Raw genomic sequence first — 19196 nt, 5'->3', positions numbered from 1 at the left:
AATATTCCTTGTCTGGAATTATTTGAAAAAACATTTTTTAAACCTCTGTTTTAGCACGTAATACCCAAACTTATTCTCCTTTTCTGCACTTAGTAGCAATTGAAAATAGCTCACGTCCATCTTCTAGGAAAGGCCCTTGATATCCTCATAAAGATTATTATTGAATTATTATTATTTCTGGGCCAAGTAATCCTGACTCATTTAACATTTCATAGAATCTCTAGCTAGATAGGGTGATTTACTGACCTCTTCATTCCATGAGAATGACCAGATATTTAATCATAATTTTATATATCAGTATAGAATGGGAGTCCTCTAAAAAAATCACTTTTCTTTTAAAAACTGTACTTAGCTTATGTGGGCAATATTCTCAGTAATCCCCATATTATCCTTGTGAAGTTAGCAGTGTTTTTATTATTTCTCTTTGAAGAAATACATAAAGATCTGATATAATAATAAATAGGCAGAAATAATTTATCATCTCGATCTGAACCAATCTTGGGGTTCAAATTAGCGTGCTCTGCCCTGCCAGGTAATAGGAAATCTCAAGCGTGAGAGGGGCTGTGTGTGTTATGTTAAATTGGTTATGGTTGTTGATACTGCAAATTCCATGGCTTCTGATTGGGAAGGAATAACATCTCCTATGTTAATACCTTATGACTTTTGCACATTGGGTTGAGAACAATAGGAATTTCTCTGTGATGTTTCTTTGGAATTTAGAGGCCCCAATGTCTCCCCTACTCCCCGAATTCCTGGTAGGAAAGCCTGCTCATACTTGCTTATTTTTAAACAGGAAAGACCATTGTTGCTGATTTCTCATTGTGCTCAGCAGTGGTTGTAGACAGCACATTTGGGAGAACAGGTGGGATGTGTTGAAATTGGATGAGGAAAGACTGACTTAGTCCAATTCAAATGGCCTTTTTTTTTTTTTTTTTCACCTTTTCTGTGATAGAGCAGATGGGTAGCTATGCTTAAAATATGGGCAGCTGTTCACACTCTGGCTGCCTGCCTATGATTCCTGGGCTTCCTAGAGTCCAATGTTATGGCACAGGTTCAGGCTAAGTTCATTTCTACAAGAAGCATCTCTGTACCCTGACCATTAGCATAAGCTAGGGACAAGGGCAGTCAAAGGTCAAGAGAAGTTCAAAACAGCATAACCTTTCTTTGCTTCTGTTTCCAAATAACCCCAGTCTGCCCTACTCCCCGAGTTTTTTCCTCGGCCATCATGTTTACCGTGTAGTTGTAAAACTCAAGAGAACAAGGACTGACTTGATACAAGGGAAGTTAGAGAATAAAAGTCATTGTTGCTTAAAACAGGAGAAATAATTGATTTATGTTTGGGGGCCAATTAGGCTATAAAACAGGAACAGTAAAGGGACCTGTGACTTCAGGACAGCTACTTGCTCTGATTTCTGTCCCACAGACAAGGGGCTCCCCAATAAAGGCTGTCAGCTTTCTAGGCTAAATTATTAATTCCTTTCATGCCTCTCAGGGATTATAAACAGCACATAATACAGGAAAACAATTGATACTGTTCAGTTATTGGCCAGATAGAGGGTCAGAGGGTAAATAGTTGGATTAGCAACAGCTGTTCTTTCTCCCCAGTTAGACTTTTGTCCCTTATTACCTATTTCAGCAAAGCCATGCCTGAGTTGTTGGCCTCTAAATAGTTAAATCAATTTCTCTTTTTCTAAAGTAATCCTACAAATGATTAGAGAATGATAAACATTGACCAAAATTGAAAATACTCATATTTTAATTTCGTTTCCAAAGTTGAAGATGAGCATTCTTTTTGATATGTGCAAGGTTTGGCGTTCAAAGGGTATTGTCCTAAGGAAAGTAACTACTTGAAGTTAGGTTAGAAGCTTTTTAGCTGTTTTTACCAACTGCTTGTGAATCTTGGTGCAGCTTGATTGAAAGAAAAAAATTGCCTTTGTTTAACCTGATAGTTAGATAATGCATGTTCACTGTGGAAAACAGTAAAAGAAAAATAAAAACACCCCTGATCCCACCACCTGGAAATAACCGTTGTTTCTTTTTTGAGAATGTGTCCTTCGAGGTTGTCTCTGAGCTTATTTTTTACATAGTTAGGAACCGTACTATATATACAATTTTGTATCCTGCCGCCCCCGCATTACATTGAGAGCATTGTCCCACGCTATGAAACATTTTTCATAAATATTTTTAATGGCAGGATGATATTTCATTGTAAGTGAATAAGTTTACCATGATTTATGTAACCATTCTCCTATTGTTGGGCATTTAGATTGCTTCCAGTTTTTTCTACATTATAAATTATGCTACAGTGAACATGTTTTTGTATAATTTTTTTGTCTGCATTTCAGATGAGCCCTTTAGCTTTTTATGTAAGCCAAAACTCTTCTGAATTGAGAGAGTGGACTCTGGCTCAAGATTGCTTGGGTTCAACTTGGCTTCAATATTTATTAGTTCTGTAATCTTGGCTAAGTTATTTAACCTCTCTGTGCCTCAATGTTCTCATCTGTAAAATGAGGACAATAAAAAATTATTCGCCCTTCACAGGGCTGTTGTAAAGATTAAATGAAGTCATATATGGAAATGCTTGGTAGTTGGTAAACACTTAATATTAAGTGTATGCTATTCTAGGCTATGTATGATAATGCTGAAATTCTCAGTCTCTCTCTACTAATGGGCTCTTGTAGCTGCACTTTATTCAGTTAAACTAGCCTGTTTCTTTTTTTTTTTTTAATTTTATTTATTTATTTTTTCCCCCAAAGCCCCAGTAGATAGTTATATGTCATAGTTGCACATCCTTCTAGTTGCTGTATGTGGGATGCGGCCTCAGCATGGCCGGAGAAGTGGTGCCTCGGTGCACGCCAGGGATCCGAACCCGGGCCGCCAGTAGTGGAGTGTGTGCACTTAACCGCTAAGCCACGGGGCCGGCCCCAGAGCCACTGTTTTAACTAATTTTCTGTCCCATCTCTAGCTCTCTTCATTGTGACAAGTCTCAAATGCTAATGGAAGAATTTAAGGCAGTATCATAATTTATAACATATATAACGGGGCTTTTTGTGTACAGAAGAATAAAGACTATTTTCTAAGTGTCATTTGGGCTCTTTTGTGTGTACTAGAATGATTTTGGACACAAAGTAGAATAATTCACTGTGAAATAGATTCGTTCCCGAAGAGATTTCTTCTGTGGCTCAGGTTCAGGATTATTCTACTATTTATCAGATAGGTTCTTTCTTGAAACAGATGAATGTAAGTTTACAAATCTCTCTTGTTTTCCCCTTTATGTCACCTTTCCTCCACAACTTTGTAGTGATGTAGGTGTTTTGCGTTCATAACAGTTCCAAGAGCCTGCTTCCAAAGCTTCAGCTGAATCTGCTAGATCACTGCGAGACCAAGTCTCCTGGATGTGGCCTTTTGCTGGGGAGTTCCCTTCTGATAAGGATTCTTTTGAACAGAGTGGGGGTGAGATCCAGAGCTTAGGCTGTGCTCTCATCCCCTTGACCTCTGCCCCTATTTCAGAGTTTATACTGACTTGGTAGGGACTCCCTATGGAGCCAAGAGTTTAGGACTTGTTTACAATTGATGAAAAGATAGTTGCACTCAAAGAGTGTGGTTGGGTCCTTGGATAGTCCTGGATCTCTGCCATTATCTCCAGTGGGTGCAGGGAATGCCTGAGTATCTGGGTCTGGAGATGTGTAGCGGGTGACTAAGAAGGAATGAGAAGAAACTCTGAAGCAAGATAGGTTGTTGAAATGGTTCTTTCTATGGGAACAGTGTTGCAGTAACATTTTGAGAGCGTGTGTTTTATTCATTTTAAAAAGGCTGGAAGTGGTTGTTTAAATTCAATATATGATAACAATGTGTGGGAATTCTTCTCTTCCTTTTTTGATGTCTCACCAAAGGGAAAATTTACTGTGTTTGGCAAATGTATCAAGTAGTGGAGGAAAACCCTAGATTATTAAAGCCGCCCTCTTCAAAGTTAGGCGTGGTTTTACGAATTAATATTTTCTCTAAAAATTTTGTGGTGCTCTAAGGACGCTGAGGAGAGTATAGCAACTCAGTCCCAAATGAGTCTTCATATGCCTTTTCTGGCACACTTTGGTCAACTAAGACCACTCTTGAACGTCTATACCTGAAGTTTCATATCTTTTTTTTTTTTCCACTGTTTGTCTTAGATATGAATCTGAGAAAACAGATAAGCATCTTTCTTTGAAGGGTGCTGGCAGTCACTGTGAACCAAAATTGAATAAATACATCCTCTGTTGGTAAGCGTAGGAAAAGATAGACTGCATGAATAATAAGATTCCAAGTGAAAATACAGCGTTATATCTTTTTCACCTTAGCACAAAATTCCATGTGCTAAATGTAGTCTGGCGTATAGATGTATTTTGTTTGACTAACCAATCAGATGTTTAAATAAAAGCATATTAGTTGTCAACATTAAAACCTGCACAAGTTTCATAAACGTTTGAATTTCTGGGCTTCTTGATAAATTAGAAGGTCTAGCCCTGGGCCTGAAGTTCTGCGTGGCGTCTGTTGGCTGGAACAGCGTAGTGGCTGCCCTCTCTATGGGATCATGCACTCTCAGGTGTCTCACAAACCCAGATGGCTCCTCCTTCATCCATTCATGTTTCCTGCCAGTCTTCTGTAGGCATTTGGGTTTGCAACTCCTACATTAAAGAGTGATAATTGTAAGTGCAGAGGAAGATGTGAATGGGAACTCCTGTGAGTGTACTTTAATATATTGTCTGTCAGAACTGAAAATGTGCACTTTATTTTTGCAGATTTAGCAGTTTGAAATTTAAAAATGTAAAATTGCATATTTAGCAATTCATATGTCTAGGTATTTATCCTGTAAGAAATGACAGGTATGCAAAATGTATATTCACAGATACTGATTTCAACATTTATAATAGCACAAGCATTGGAAGCTCAGAAGTTGAATAGGGGACTAGTTAAATGGATTGTGGTTATCCATGCAATGGAATACTGTGGAATAGTTAAGGAGAAGGCAGATTTTAGTTCGGAAGAATATACACTGAACTGTTTGTTAACAGTGGTATCTTTGGGCAAATGGGATCACAGGGTAACTTTCATCATTTCTGTTTTAATTATTTAATTAAAATTATTTAATTAAAAAGGCTGTTGTCTTAAGAAAAAAGATATGTATTTAAAAAAACTCTGGCTTTCACTTTAGCTGCCAAGTTTCCAAGGCTATTCTGCCAAATTGAGCCACCCAGGCTCTAGCTTCCCACTTAGATCACAGATTTTTTTTTTTTTTAAAGATTTTATTTATTTGTTTTTCCCCCAAAGCCCCAGTAGATAGTTGTATGTCATAGCTGCACATCCTTCTAGTTGCTGTATGTGGGACGCGGCCTCAGCATGGCCGGAGAAGCGGTGCGTCGGTGCGCGCCCGGGATCCGAACCCGGGCCGCCAGCAGCGGAGCGCGCGCACTTAACCGCTAAGCCACCGGGCCGGCCCTAGATCACAGATTTTACATTCAGAGTTCTCTTATCTTGAAGTTGCTCTAAGGAAGGGGAATTAATGTCCTCAAGTAGCAGGAACCATCTCAAAGCCCAAGAACAGGGTAAAAGCCTAGAGCGGCATTTTCAGGCTTCTATTTGTGGCTCTTCACTAATCAAACTGTCAGGACTGGCCTCTTTTTCAGTGTCAGGCTTGACACTACCGTACTATTGGGAATGGAGGGAGCCTGAGTAGCTTCTCATGAGTTGTGCTATCCTCACAGTTTCGGGATTATGTTGCTGAAAGTGACCCTGATGGAAGATAGCAGGGTGCAGTGGAAAAAACACGAGTGAGAGTTTGCATCTTGGCTTTTTCCACTTCCTTTCTGAGTGACCAGAGGCAACCTGTGGAGCATAAAACAGCAATAATCTCTGTGAGGAGTTGTTTTAAAAAATAAGTGAGATTGGACCGGCCCCGTGGCTTAGCGGTTAAGTGTGCGCGCTCCACTACTGGAGGCCCAGGTTCGGATCCCGGGCGCGCACTGACACACCACTTCTCCGGCCATGCTGAGGCGGCATCCCGCATACAGCAACTAGAAGGATGTGCAACTATCTACTGGGGCTTTGGGGAAAAAAAAAAAGAGGAGGATTGGCAATAGATGTTAGCTTAGAGCTGGTCTTCCTCAGCAAAAAGAGGAGGATTAGTATGGATGTTAGCTCAGGGTTGATCTTCCTCACAAAAAAATAAAATAAAAAAATAAGTGAGATAATATATGGGAATTGCCCAGCATTTAGCTGCTCTAGCCATTCTTGTGTGCTTCTCCTTCGCTGAAATACATGACGAAGGGTTTCTAACTTTTTTGGTTAATATTTAGTGAGCACTTACTGTATGCTAATGGTTTAAAAACATTATCTCATTTATTCTTTCTGGCAACTCTATGAGGTTGTTCTCAACTCTTGTTCTCCCCATTTTTCAGATGAGGAAACTGACAGTTTAACACTTGGCCAAGGTCACACAGCTGGTAAGTAGCAGAGCAGGAGCCTGTGTGATTCCAAAGTCTCAATGTACTTTTTATCTTTTAAAAATAGTGGTGTGATTTACATACAGTGAAATGCAGAGATAATAAGTGTGTATGGTTCAAGCAGTTTTCACAAATGCATGTACCCTTGTAATCCATGTTCCGTGAAGATACAGAACATTGCTATCTCTTTAGAAAATTCCCTTATGCTTTTTCTCAGTCGAACCCGCTCTTCTACCCCAAGAAGCAATAACTTCTGATTTCTGTCATGATAGCTTAGTTTTGTCTGCTCTAAAATGTCATATAAATGAAGTCATACAATATGTGCTCTTTTGTGTCTAGCGTTTTTCAAAAGCATAATGTTTGAGGTGCATCCATGTTGTTGCAGGTGTTAGTAGTTCATTTCTTTTTACTGTTGAGTAGTATTCCATTGACTGTATCACAATTTATGTATTCGCCTGTTGGTTCCTGGGCTGTTTCAAGTTTTTGGTTATTATCAATAAAGCAGCTATGAAAATTCTTATACAACGTTTTTGTGGATATATGTATGTTTTTATTTCTCTTAGACATATGTCTAGGAATTGATAGGTCACATGGTAGATGTATGTTAAACTTTTTATGAAATTACCAAACAATTTTCCAAATTGTTTATACATTTTACAGTTCCAGTAGTTTGTGAGGTCCAGTTCTTTCACATCCTTGTAAGCATTTTGTGTTAACTTTTAAATTTTGGTCATTCTAGTGACCATGTAATGGGACTGATGTGGTTTTAATTTGCATTTCCCTGATGACTAATTATGTTGATCACCTTTTCACACCCTTATTGGCCATTCGTATATCATCTTTTAGAAGTGTCTTTTTAAAGTCTTTTGACAATTAAAAAAATCATGTTCTTTGTCCTATTATTGAGTTGTGGATATTTTTTACTTTGATACTTCATCAGATACATGTGTTGTGAATATTTTCTCTCAGTCTGTGGCTTTCTGATCTACTTCATTAACGTGTTTTTTGATTAGCAGAAGTTTTACATTTTTATGAAGTCCAGTTTATTAGTGTTTTTCTTTTATGATTAATGCTTCCTGTGTCCTCTCCAAGAAATATTGGCCTAACCTGAGGTTGCAAAGGTATTCTTCTATGTTTTCTACTAGAAACTTTATGGTTTTAGCTTTTACATTTATGTAAAAGTCTATAACCCATTTCAAATTAATTTTTTTGTGTGGTATGAGATAGGAATCAAGGTCTTTTTATATGAATATTCATTTGTTCTGGCACCATTTATTGAAAAGACTTTCCTCATTGAAATTTTGATGCACTTTCTGAAAAATAATTTGATCTTTATATGTGTGAGTCTATTTATAGACTGTATTCTATTCCATTAATCTTTCCACCAATACTGCAATGTCTTGAATACTATAGTTTTATAATAAATCTTGAAATCAAGTAGTATTAGTGTTCCAACTCCATTCTTCATTTTCAAAGTTGTTTTGGCTATTTTGGCTATTCTAGGGTTTTGTTTTGTTTTCATTTCCTTATACATTTTAAAGATTTTATTTATTTATTTATTTTCCCCCCAAAGCCCCAGTAGATAGTTGTATGTCATAGCTGCACATCCTTCTAGTTGCTATATGTGGGACGTGGCCTCAGCATGGCCAGAGAAGCAGTGCATCGGTGCGCGCCCGGGATCCGAACCCGTGCCGCCAGCAGCGGAGCGCGCGCACTTAACCACTAAGCCACAGGGCCGGCCCTACTTATACATTTTAGAATCAGCTTGTCAATTATTATTATTATTATTTTTTTTTTACATAAAAGCCTACTGAGATTTTGAGTGGATTGCATTGATCCTATCAATTTGGGGAGAGTTGTCGTTTTAGAATTGAGTCTTCTAATTTATGAATTCACTGTATCTTTCCACTTATTTAGAACTTTTGTTTCTTAGCAATGTTTTTAGATTAGTGTTGAGATCTTGTATATACATCTTTCTTTAAACTTATCGCTAAATATTATGTTTTTTAATGTTATAGTAAATGGTATTATTTTATTTTATTATTTATTTATTTATTTTTTTTCCCCAAAGCCCCAGTAGATAGTTGTATGTCATAGTTGCACATCCTTCTAGTTGCTCTATGTGGGACGCAGCCTCAGCATGGTTGGAGAAGCGGTGCATGCCCGGGATCTGAACCCGGGCCACCAGTAGCGGAGCCCGCGCACTTAACCGCTAAGCCATGGGGCCGGCCCTAAATGGTATTATTTTAAAATTTTTATTTTCCAGTTTGTTGCTAGTATATAGAAATGCAATTGATTTTTGTATATTGAGTTTGTATCGTACGTACAACATTGTTAAATTTGTTTACTAGTTCTAGTTAACTTTTAAAAATAAATTTTATGTGTGCATCTGTGAATACAGACAATTTTACTTCTTCCTCTTTGATGTTTATGGCTTTTGTTTATCACTCTTACCTTATTGTATTGGCTAAGATTTCTAGTCCAATAGCAGATAAAAAATAGTGAGATGACATTGTTGTCTTGTTTTTGATCTTAGGGGGAAAGAGTTCAATATTTTACTATCAAGTATGATGTTAGCTATAGGTGTTTTTTCTCTTTTAACTTTTTTATTTTTAAAAATTGTGGTAAAATACACATAACATAACATTTACCATCTTAACCATTTTTTTTTTAAATTTTTTTTTTAACTTTATTTATTTATCTATTCCCCCCAAAGCCCCAGTAGATAGTTGTATGTCATAGTTGCACATCCTTCCCGTTGCTGTATGTGGGACACGGCCTCAGCATGGCCGGAGAAGCGGTGCGTCGGTGCGCCGCCCGGGATCCGAACCCGGGTCGCCAGCAGCGGAGCGTGCGCACTTAACCGCCAAGCCACAGGGCCGACCATCTTAACCATTTTTTAAGTGTACAGCTTAGTGCCATTAAGTACATTAATACTGTTGCGCAACCATCGCCGTCATCCATCCACAGAACTCTTTTCATCTTGCAAAACTGCAACTCTGTACCATTAACAATATCTCCCTGTTACCTCAGCCTCTGGCAACCACCATTCTACTTTCTGTCTCGATGAGTTGACTGCTCTAGATATCTCACATAAGTGGAATCATACGGTATTGGTCCTTTTGTGCCTGGCTTCTTTCACTTAGCATAATGTTATCAAGATTCATCCATATTGTAGCATGTGTCAGAATTTCCTTCCTTTTTAAGGCTGAATAACAGTCCATTGTCTGTGTTTACCACATTTTGTCTATTTATTCGTCTGTTAATAGGCATTTGGGTTGCTTCCACCTGCTGGTTATTGTGAATAATGCTGCTGTGAATATGAGTGTACAGATCTGTCTTCAAGTCCTTATTTTCAGTTGTTTTGGGTATATACCCAGAATTGGAATTTCCGGATCATATGGTAATTCTATTTTAAAATTTTTGAGAAACCACCGTACTGTTATTCACAGTGTCTGTACCATTTTGTATTCCCACTAACAGTGCACAAGGGTTCTAATTTTTCTGCATTCTCACCAACACATGCTATTTTCTGTTTTTGATAGTAGCCATCCTCATGGGTGTGAGATGATATCTCGTTGCGGTTTATTTATTTATTTATTTTTCCCCCGAAAGCCCCAGTAGATAGTTGTATGTCATAGTTGCACATCCTTCTAGTTGCTGTATGTGGGACTCGGCCTCAGCATGGCTGGAGAAGTGGTGCGTCGGTGTGTGCCCGGGATCCGAACCCGGGCCACCAGCAGCGGAGCACGCACACTTAACCGCTAAACCATGGGGCCGGCCCCCTCGTTGTGGTTTTGATTTGCATTTCCCTAATGATTTAATGATGTTGGACATCTTTTCATATGCTTGTTGGCCATTCCTATATCTTCTTTGGGGAAATGTCCATTAAAGTCCTGTGTCCTTATTTTAATCGTTTTTTTTTTTGAGTTGTAAGAGTTCTTTATATATTCTGGAGACTAACTCTTTATCAGATATATGATTTGCAAATATGTTCTTCCATTCCATGGATTGCCTTTTCACTCTGCTGATTGTGACCTTTTATACACAGAAGTTTTTAATTTTGATGTAGTACAGTTTACTTATTTTTTTGTTGTTGCTGCCTGTGCCTTTGGTGTCATATCCTAGAAATCATTGCCAAATCCAACGTCATGAAGCTTTTCCTCTATGTTTTCTTCTACAAGTTTTATAGTTTTAGGTCTTACATTTAGATCTTTGATCTATTTTGAGGTAATTTTTGTTGATATGGTATAAGATAAGGTTCACATACATTCTTTTGCATGTCCATATTCAATTTTTTTGTGTGTGTGTGAGGAAGATCAGCCCTGAGCTAACATCCATGCCAATCCTCCTCTTTTTGCTGAGCAAGACCGGTGCTGAGCTAACATCTATTACCAATCTTCCTCCTTTTTTACCCTTTTTCTCCCCAAAGCCCCAGCAGATAGTTGTATGTTGTAGTTGTACATCCTGCTAGTTGCTGTATGTGGGACGCCGCCTCAGCATGGCCAGACAAGTGGTGCATTGGTGCGCGCCCGGGATCCGAACCTGGGCCGCCAGTAGTGGAGTGCGCACACTTAACCGCTAAGCCACGGGGCTGGCCCCTCCATATTCAATTTTGCCATCACTATTTGTTGAAAAGATTGTTCTTACCCTCATTGAATGGTCTTGGCAACTTTGTTAAAAATCATTGACCATATATATGAAGGTTTATTTTAGGACTCTCTATTCTATTCCATTGGTCTGTATGTTTGTCTTTATGCCATCACCACACTGTTTTGATTACAGTAGCTTTGTTGTAAGTTTTGAAATCAGGAGGCTATATGTTTTTTATAGATGCCTGTTATCAGCTTGAGGACGTTCCCTTGTATTCCTAGTTTGCTGTTATTATCATGAATGGTGTCAAATTTTTCAAATACTACTTCTGCATCTATTTAGATATTTAGACTGTTAATATGGTGAATTACACTGATTGATTTTTGAAGGTTGAACCAGCCTTGCAATCCTGGGGTAAGCCTCATATGGTCATGATGTATTACTGCTTTTATGTATTGCTGAATTCAACTTGGTAATATTTTGTTGTGGATTTTTGTGATTATGTTCATAAGAGTGAAAGCCTATATTCTTAACCTCAGTGCCATACTACCTCCAAAAGATTTTTATTTAACTCAGTATTTTGGACACATTCCCTTTTATTTTATTTTTGTGAATCTTTATTAGTTTTTTGTTAGTCATAAACCAACTAACTGGTTTTCTAGATAGGTTTAGGAGCTCTCCTTCTGCTTCAAATTTGAAGCCTCCATCTAGTGGTCTCTTCTGGAAGCACAGAGGTGAGAACCTGTGATAATGCATTGGCATGTATTCCCATTTAGTCCACTAGGTGGCAACAGCCCCTCAATGAAGAGCCAAGAGCAAGGAATCAGACTGAAAAATAGAAGAAAACAATGCTTGTAAAACTCATAATGAAACAATAGAAAACCAAGATTTTTCTGAAAAGTAATACTGCTGGGCCTCCAAATATGAGAGAAGGAATGAACCTTTAGCTCATTCTCAGAGCATGTATGAAAACTCTAATTAAAAATATATGGGAATCCATTTTGCTGCCTCCCTTCCCTTGTCTGTCACACTTCAGAATCTTGACGTATTCAGTGGCTATCCAGTCACTTTTCTTTGAATATTGGGGGGAATGGAGGGGTAAGGTGACAGAGCTGACCTTTAATGCAGAGGGATCTGAGTTTGGGGAGTGAGGGCAAGAAGGATGTGCTCTTATATCTAAGAACTGAAAATCTACTTCCAGGGAGACTATAGGAAGAGGCATTAGTGGCTCCATGCTGTCCCTTGGGTCTGAGATTCGTTGAGCATGAAGAAAGGAGCTTTTATGAATGTTATAGTCTAAGGTGTGGGTTTTCCTTATAAAAATGGAAATTAAGAGAACACAGATCTTCTTGGACAAGGAATTGTTTACAATAGTGGTGAAAGAAGAAGATCAGTTAAGGGGATGTGAGATTCTAAGAAGCCATAGGTAGAATTTATGGGACTGTGCAAATTAAAAGATAATGGGTGGGGTGAGTTTATAATGCTCTCTGAAGTAGTTGAGAAGAGAAAGAATTTGGGAGGACTAGGCTGGAAGCAATGTGACCTGGCAGCTTAGAGCAGCTTGGTTGGTTATGGCAGTGATGCCAACTTTTTAGACCTTAGCAGCTTAGGTGGGTCGACCTCAGCTGACTTATGCAGGACCTCATTACCTACTTAACCTGCCTGTTCTTGCTTTCCAGTTGAAAATAATTCATTGCCAATAGACTATTATGTACAAATAAATTTGAGGGAAGGATGATAAATGTGCTTTAGCAATTGAGGTATGGTTCATATTTGAAACATGACATACACATGTCAAAGTCTAATTATTGGAAATTTTAAAATAAGGATACTGTTGATGCAATACCTATCATTATACACAGCATATATCAAACTAATTTGAAAATGATGACGTTGAATGAGCCATAATTGAAGATTAAAAAGCAAGAATAGCAGCAATAGAAAACTACCACTACTTCCCTCAACAGTAATAATGGAGTTCTTGTGAGAACTGCAAGATTTCCAAATGATTTTGTGTGTGTATTTGCAGTAGGATCTTTGCAACATTGCCACCTATTTTGTGGCAGTCAAGTTTCCTAGTAGAATACTAAAGAATCTCTTGTTAGTTTTAGTTTATTAACACTGAATTTTATTAACAGTCAGTTAACAAGTACTTATGGCCTTTATTCATAAGTAGAAATGAATTGAACATCAGTCGCTCATAAAATGGGTGAATGTTGGATTAATTCATCAGGAGGATCCTCTAAGTTCATACCTGCAGAATCATGGGGCTAAAAGATTGAGAAGGAGGAGGAGAAGGTAGAAAAATAGCCACAGGCTAGCTGGGAGGCTCAGTGCAATGGGCCTTTGGAGCTAGGTGTGAAATAGAAAAAGGATGCTTCTTCTGTGACTTAAAGCAGAATCTCACCATGTGTGTGTGTATGTGTGTGGTCACTGTGTATGCACAGATGTTTATAATAGTAGCTCTAATACTGTTGATAGAATTCCTACTCATCATGTGATCGGTCCTGTTGATGGCATTATTATTTGTTATGTGAATCCAACACCAAATGATTCTTCTAGGAATTGTTTTTCCTTATGTTGAATGGAGTAGATCTATGTAATTGAGAAGGAAATAAAATACTTTATGTAGTGATTTTGTACTGGGACTTTTGTTGATTTGTTTGGTATCTAGATTATTTAGCATCTCAGTTGTCCAGGAACGTGTTACGTAACTAAGATGCAACTAACTAGCCAAGCGCTAAACATAATTTTCATCTAAATAATCTTCACTGTGAAATGCAGTCTCTGTCTCTCTTTCTCTGTGAGAGGTTTTGTTAGACAAAAATTTAAAATTAAGATGCCTTAATCACCCTTTCCTAATAGTCATGATAATTTTGGCCCTTAACTGTCTTTCACCAAAAATATATTAGTTTCTCTTTACTTAAGTTTGATAAATGTGATTTTTGACCAGTTAGTTTCAACCTCTGACCTTTGTTTTCTCTTTTGAAACAGCTGGGTAAAAGTACACGAAACAAATCTCATGAGCAACATTGGTAAATTAGGGGAAGTGGTCTTACAAATGCGGATGAAAGATCACAGGGTCATTTTCAAAGCTTCAAAAATACAATGGGACTAGAAACAAGTTTGGAAGAAACTGATGTTGATTGGGAGTTGGTATGGCTACTCACAAGTTAGTAGTGCTATCATGTGAAAAGAATACTACCCAGCAGGAATTACTGTTGATTAGTCTTGTTGGTATACTTGGTGCCATTCAGATCCTAAATATTAGTGATGTAATTTTTACCTAATGTTCAGAATGTACAAGTTTAATCAAGGTAATATAGAAAAGAACTACCTTTAGTGGGGCTTGCCATGTGTCAGATGCTTTGCTAATAAGCACTTTATTCTCACCTTATATAATCCCCGTCACAATTCATGAGGTAGGTGGTGGTTCCCAGATGAGAAGCTAAGGCTAAAAGATTAAGACCACACTGCCTCTCATTGCCCTGTTCATCATAGCCAAAGAAAACTTCAGAGCTTAGAGAATATGATCTAGTCTTAGGGGGTTGTAGAGAAACTTGGCATAGCCAGAAGAACGTGAGTTGAACACAAGGAGCTCTATGGTGGAGAAGTAACTGGTCTAACTAGATTCTGAGTGATGCTGGTGCCTGGGAAATACAGACTGGAGCAAGGGAGGAAAACCAAGAGGTGTGGACTGAGGTAGTTCAATTGCGAGGAACAGACCCCTGCCCCCTTAAGCTAGTTTAAAGTGGGGACATTGGTGGAAAGTACAGGGTTTCTCTTGGGATGCAAGGATGGAGCATTCAGTTGGATTTCATGAAGGATCAAGACCAGGATTTCTTTCCCATCTCTCTGTGGTCATATGAATTCTTATCTCTGCTTCTTTGGTGCCTCTGCTTCATATATTTCTCTTTTCCTTCAGACTGATATTCTTTGCTTCTGTGGCCATGATGGAAAATGACTGCCCCTGTTCTGCCCTGCCTTGTCATGTCTTTCCAGCACCCATGTGCAACACAGAGTAACTGAAGCATTTGTGTTCAAATTTTAAATGCTCAGGAAAGAGGATTAGCCCAGCTTCAATCAGGTATCCATTTGTCCTTTCAGGGGCTATGGCCCATTGACTATTTAGTGGAAACTGCAGGTGCATTATAAGGAGAATCTGAATAGAGCAGACAAATTGTCTGACACGATAGCTTCAGTCAGGGAGCAGGTGGAATGGAGGTTGTGGAAACTCATCAAGTCTGGTATTTGAGGGAAAGTGCACCGATAGGGTGAATATAGGGGCATGTTTGCTTAGGAATTATTTGCAAGCCCTGGTGTGGGAGGGGATGGGGATCTGGCAAATGCAGTGAGAATCCAGGCATTAGGTGATGCTTGAAGTTTGGCAAGTGGAAGAGATGCTTTCAAACCACCCAGTTATTGGCTGGGAGTATAAGCATTAAAAATCAAAACTCTTGAGTCTTGGGATGGTAATGACCAGGTGGCCCAAGAGTTAAGCCTGGGCTAGTGAGCAAGGGACCCGTGGTAGACACCCAGACATGCTGATAGGCTTAACTACCAGGACCAGCTGTGGCTCTCAGTGTACTTCTTTGTGTAGGACCTATTTGAGAACCTACCTGATGACAAGATCTGAGGCTGTCCACCTACTCTTGCCCTAGCCATGATTGGCTCTGGGGCTGGTTCAGATTATATATACACATAGAAGGTACTAGTGACTCTAGTAGGGCTTTTGGAAAGTGGGAACTGAAAATAACTCTTGGATATTCAATTTTTTATATTGTTGCCTTCTGGAATTGAAAGTAATTCCAGTATTCCAGAATGACTTTATTCCTCTGCCTTCCTCAGGGAAGTTTTTCCTCCTAAGTGTATTTTGGGATTGAGTTGTATTTGAGCAGTTTAGGTGTTATGGCACTTGGGTCTAATTCCAGGAAAATAGATTTGATTTCAGACTGTCTATTTAGCTTCACCAAGGTTAGGATTTTATCACTTATGAGATTTATCACCTGCGGAGGAGATTCATTTCTGGCATGAGTGAGTGAGGTCAGCAATCCTATCCCCAAAAAGCAACTGTAAAGCAGGACCAAACTGTCAAAAACAATCATAGGCTTATAACAAATTGAGAAGCATTTATTCATGAAAACCACTGAATTTTGGATAAGAACAGCACAAGTTTATAGTCTTACCCAGGGTTGTTCCCATTTTTTCCAGCTCTGGTAGTGTGGTAGTTCAAGGTGGGATAAGCCATGAAAACCAGCAGCTTCACTACTTCTGTGGGATGGGGCTCATTTGATTTGGAGTGTTGTCAGTTAAAAGAGATGATCTTGGTGGCAAGTGAAACAGGGAGAGCCAGAAACTCTCAAGGTTACAGTTCTGTTTGGGACAAACAGTGGAGCAGCAGACTAGATAGGGCTTTAACAGAGAAGTCTGGGAGGTGAGACAGCTACAGGGAGCTTGATAAGCTTTCCAGATATCCTGGGTTGACTGGTGGCTTTACACACACCAGAAACCGGTGCAAACCCATGCCATCCACACATCTCTGGCCAATGAAGAGGATATGTGAGAAAGCCCAGCAGAAAGTAAAAACTATAGCAGACTTGAAGGCCTAAAGTATGAGTGTGCTCCCCATCCCAACCACAGATCCATCAGCAGAGAGTAAAAGGGCTCAAGGTGGTTGAACACGACTTCTCACCGATCAGTAAGCTTTGCAGACAGAAGGGTGACCCCTGAAGCCAGGCTTCAAAATAAAAACAAGGGGAAAAACACACCTGAGCCATCAGGAACCACACACTTCAGGAGAGACAGGTTTCACAGATTTAGTCTAGGAAAGTTAGTAAAAGAAAAGGCTAAAAAAACCACCACCACCACAAACTTTAGTAGGGGAAAGTCAGAATCCGTAGTTGCCAATAGTACTTTTTTTTAAAATTAAAGTATAGTTGACATACAACATTATATTAGTTTCAGGTGTACAACATAGTGATTCGACATCTGTATACATTACGAAATGATCACCATGACAAGTCTAGTAACCATCTGTCACCATACAAAGTTATTACAATATTACTGACTGTATTGTCTATGTTGTACATTACATCTCCGTGACTTATTTATTTCATAACTGGAAGTTTGTACCTCTTAATCCCTTTTACCTATATCACACATTCCTCACCCCCGATGACCACCATTTTCTTCTTTGTATCTGTGAGTTTGTTTCCGTTTTCAACAGCACATTATTTTAAATGTTCAGTATTCAACAAAAAAATTAGAAGACAAGTGGCAAAACAAAGTATGACCCATACTCAGGAAAAAAAAAATCAGTAGAAAGTGTCTCTGAGTGATCCCAAATGTTAGATCTGGCACACACAGACCTCACAGCAGCTCTTATAGAGGGGCTGGCCCAGTGGCACAGTGGTTAAGTTTGTGCGCCCTGCTCTGGTGGCCCGGGGTTCATGGGTTCGGATCCTGGGCACAGACCTACACACCACTTGTCAAGTCATGCTGTGGCAGCATCCCACATATAAAATAGAGGAAGATTGGCACAGATGTTAGCTCAGGAACAATCTTCCTCAGGCAAAAAGAAGAAGGTTGGCAATAACTGTTAGCTCAGGGCCAATCTTCCTCGCCAAGAAAAAAGCAGGTCTTACAGATATTTCAAAGAAATAAACCGTGGAGGGACTCAACAACAGATTTAAGATGGTAGAAGAAAGAATTGGTGAAGTTGTAGATAGATCAGTAAAAATTACTTAATATGAAAAACAAGAGAGAAAAAAGACTGAAGAACAATGAACAAACCTCTGAGATCTGTGGGACAACATAAGTGTGTATGTAAGGAAATACGTATATAGAAGGAGAGGAGTAAGAGAAGGGAGCAGAAAATATTACAAGAAATCATAGCCAAAAACTTCTTGAATTTGATGATAAACATTAATCTACAGATCCAATAAGCTTGATGAACCCCGGACTATGATAAAAACATATCAAACTGTTGGAAGATAAAGAACAATCTTGAGGGCCGGCCTGGTGGCTTAGCGGTTAAGTGCGCGCGCCTCCACTACTGGCGGCCTGGGTTCGGATCCCGGGTGCGCACCGACGCACCGCTTCTCCGGCCATGCTGAGGCAGCGTCCCACATACAGCAATTAGAAGGATGTGCAACTGTGACATACAACTATCTACTGGGGCTTTGGGGGGGGGGAAGGAGGAGGATTGGCAACAGATGTTAGCTCAAAGCCGGTCTTCCTCAGCAGAAAGAGGAGGATTAGCATGGATGTTAGCTCAGGGCTGATCTCCCTCACAGAAAAAAAAAAAAGAAAAAAGAAAAATCTTGAAAGCAGCAAGGAAAAAATGACTCATCACATGCAAGTGAACAGCAATAGGATTTATGGCTGACTTATCATCAGAAATGATGGAAGACTGAAGGCAGTGGGACGACATATTCAAAATGTGGAAAGAAAAAATTTTTTACCAAGAATTATATATCTAGAAAACTGTTCTTCAAAAATGAAGGCAACATAAAGACATTCTCACATAAGAAGAGAATTTCTTGGTAGCAGACTTGCCTTAAAATACTGAAGGAAGTCCTTAAGGCTGAAAGGAAGTGACACCAGGTAGTCACTCGAATCCATAAGAAGAAATGAAGAATATTGGAAATGGTAAATACAACTCTATAAAATTTTTGAAAAAGATGTAACATTGTATAAAGCAATAATTATAACTGTATTATTGAGTTTATAACACATAGGGTAATAAAAACGGGGAAATAGGAGATATATTGGAACAAGTTTCTATATTTCTTGGAATTTAATTAGAAATAGATTGTGATAAGTGAAGATGGATATTGTGATGCCTAGAGCAACCACAAAAAAAACAACAAAAAATACATAGTAAAAAAGTCGACAGACAGATTAAAATGGTACACTAAAAAATACTTCACACAAAAGAAGATATTAAAGGAGGAAGAGACATTAAAAAAAAAGACATGAAACAAATAAAAACAAACATAGCATATATAAATCCAACCATATCAGTAATTATATTAAATGTGAATGGACTAACTGCTTGTTCAAAAGGTAGGGATTGTCAGCCTGGATAAATAGGTGTAAGACCCAACTCTCTGTTGTCAAAGAGAC

General features: G+C 38.8%; 1 protein-coding gene across 6 annotated transcripts in view; it reads left to right on the top strand.

Annotated features, from left to right (window-relative positions):
* Positions 1-19196, top strand: part of NR6A1 (nuclear receptor subfamily 6 group A member 1) — a 210125-nt gene that overhangs the window by 33583 nt on the left and 157346 nt on the right. For 3 of the 6 annotated variants that reach the window (XM_058524028.1, XM_058524022.1, XM_058524021.1), the window contains exon 3: positions 6432-6476. The exons of the other annotated variants lie outside the window; for them this stretch is intronic. In XM_058524028.1, coding sequence (XP_058380011.1) covers positions 6432-6476 — 45 coding nt within the window. The remainder of the gene's footprint in view (positions 1-6431; positions 6477-19196) is intronic. 6 annotated transcript variants of the gene reach the window in all.

This window comes from Diceros bicornis, chromosome 28 (genome assembly GCF_020826845.1).
Source record: "Diceros bicornis minor isolate mBicDic1 chromosome 28, mDicBic1.mat.cur, whole genome shotgun sequence".
Classification (NCBI taxonomy): domain Eukaryota; kingdom Metazoa; phylum Chordata; class Mammalia; order Perissodactyla; family Rhinocerotidae; genus Diceros; species Diceros bicornis.
This window is presented reverse-complemented; position numbering and strand designations above follow the sequence as displayed.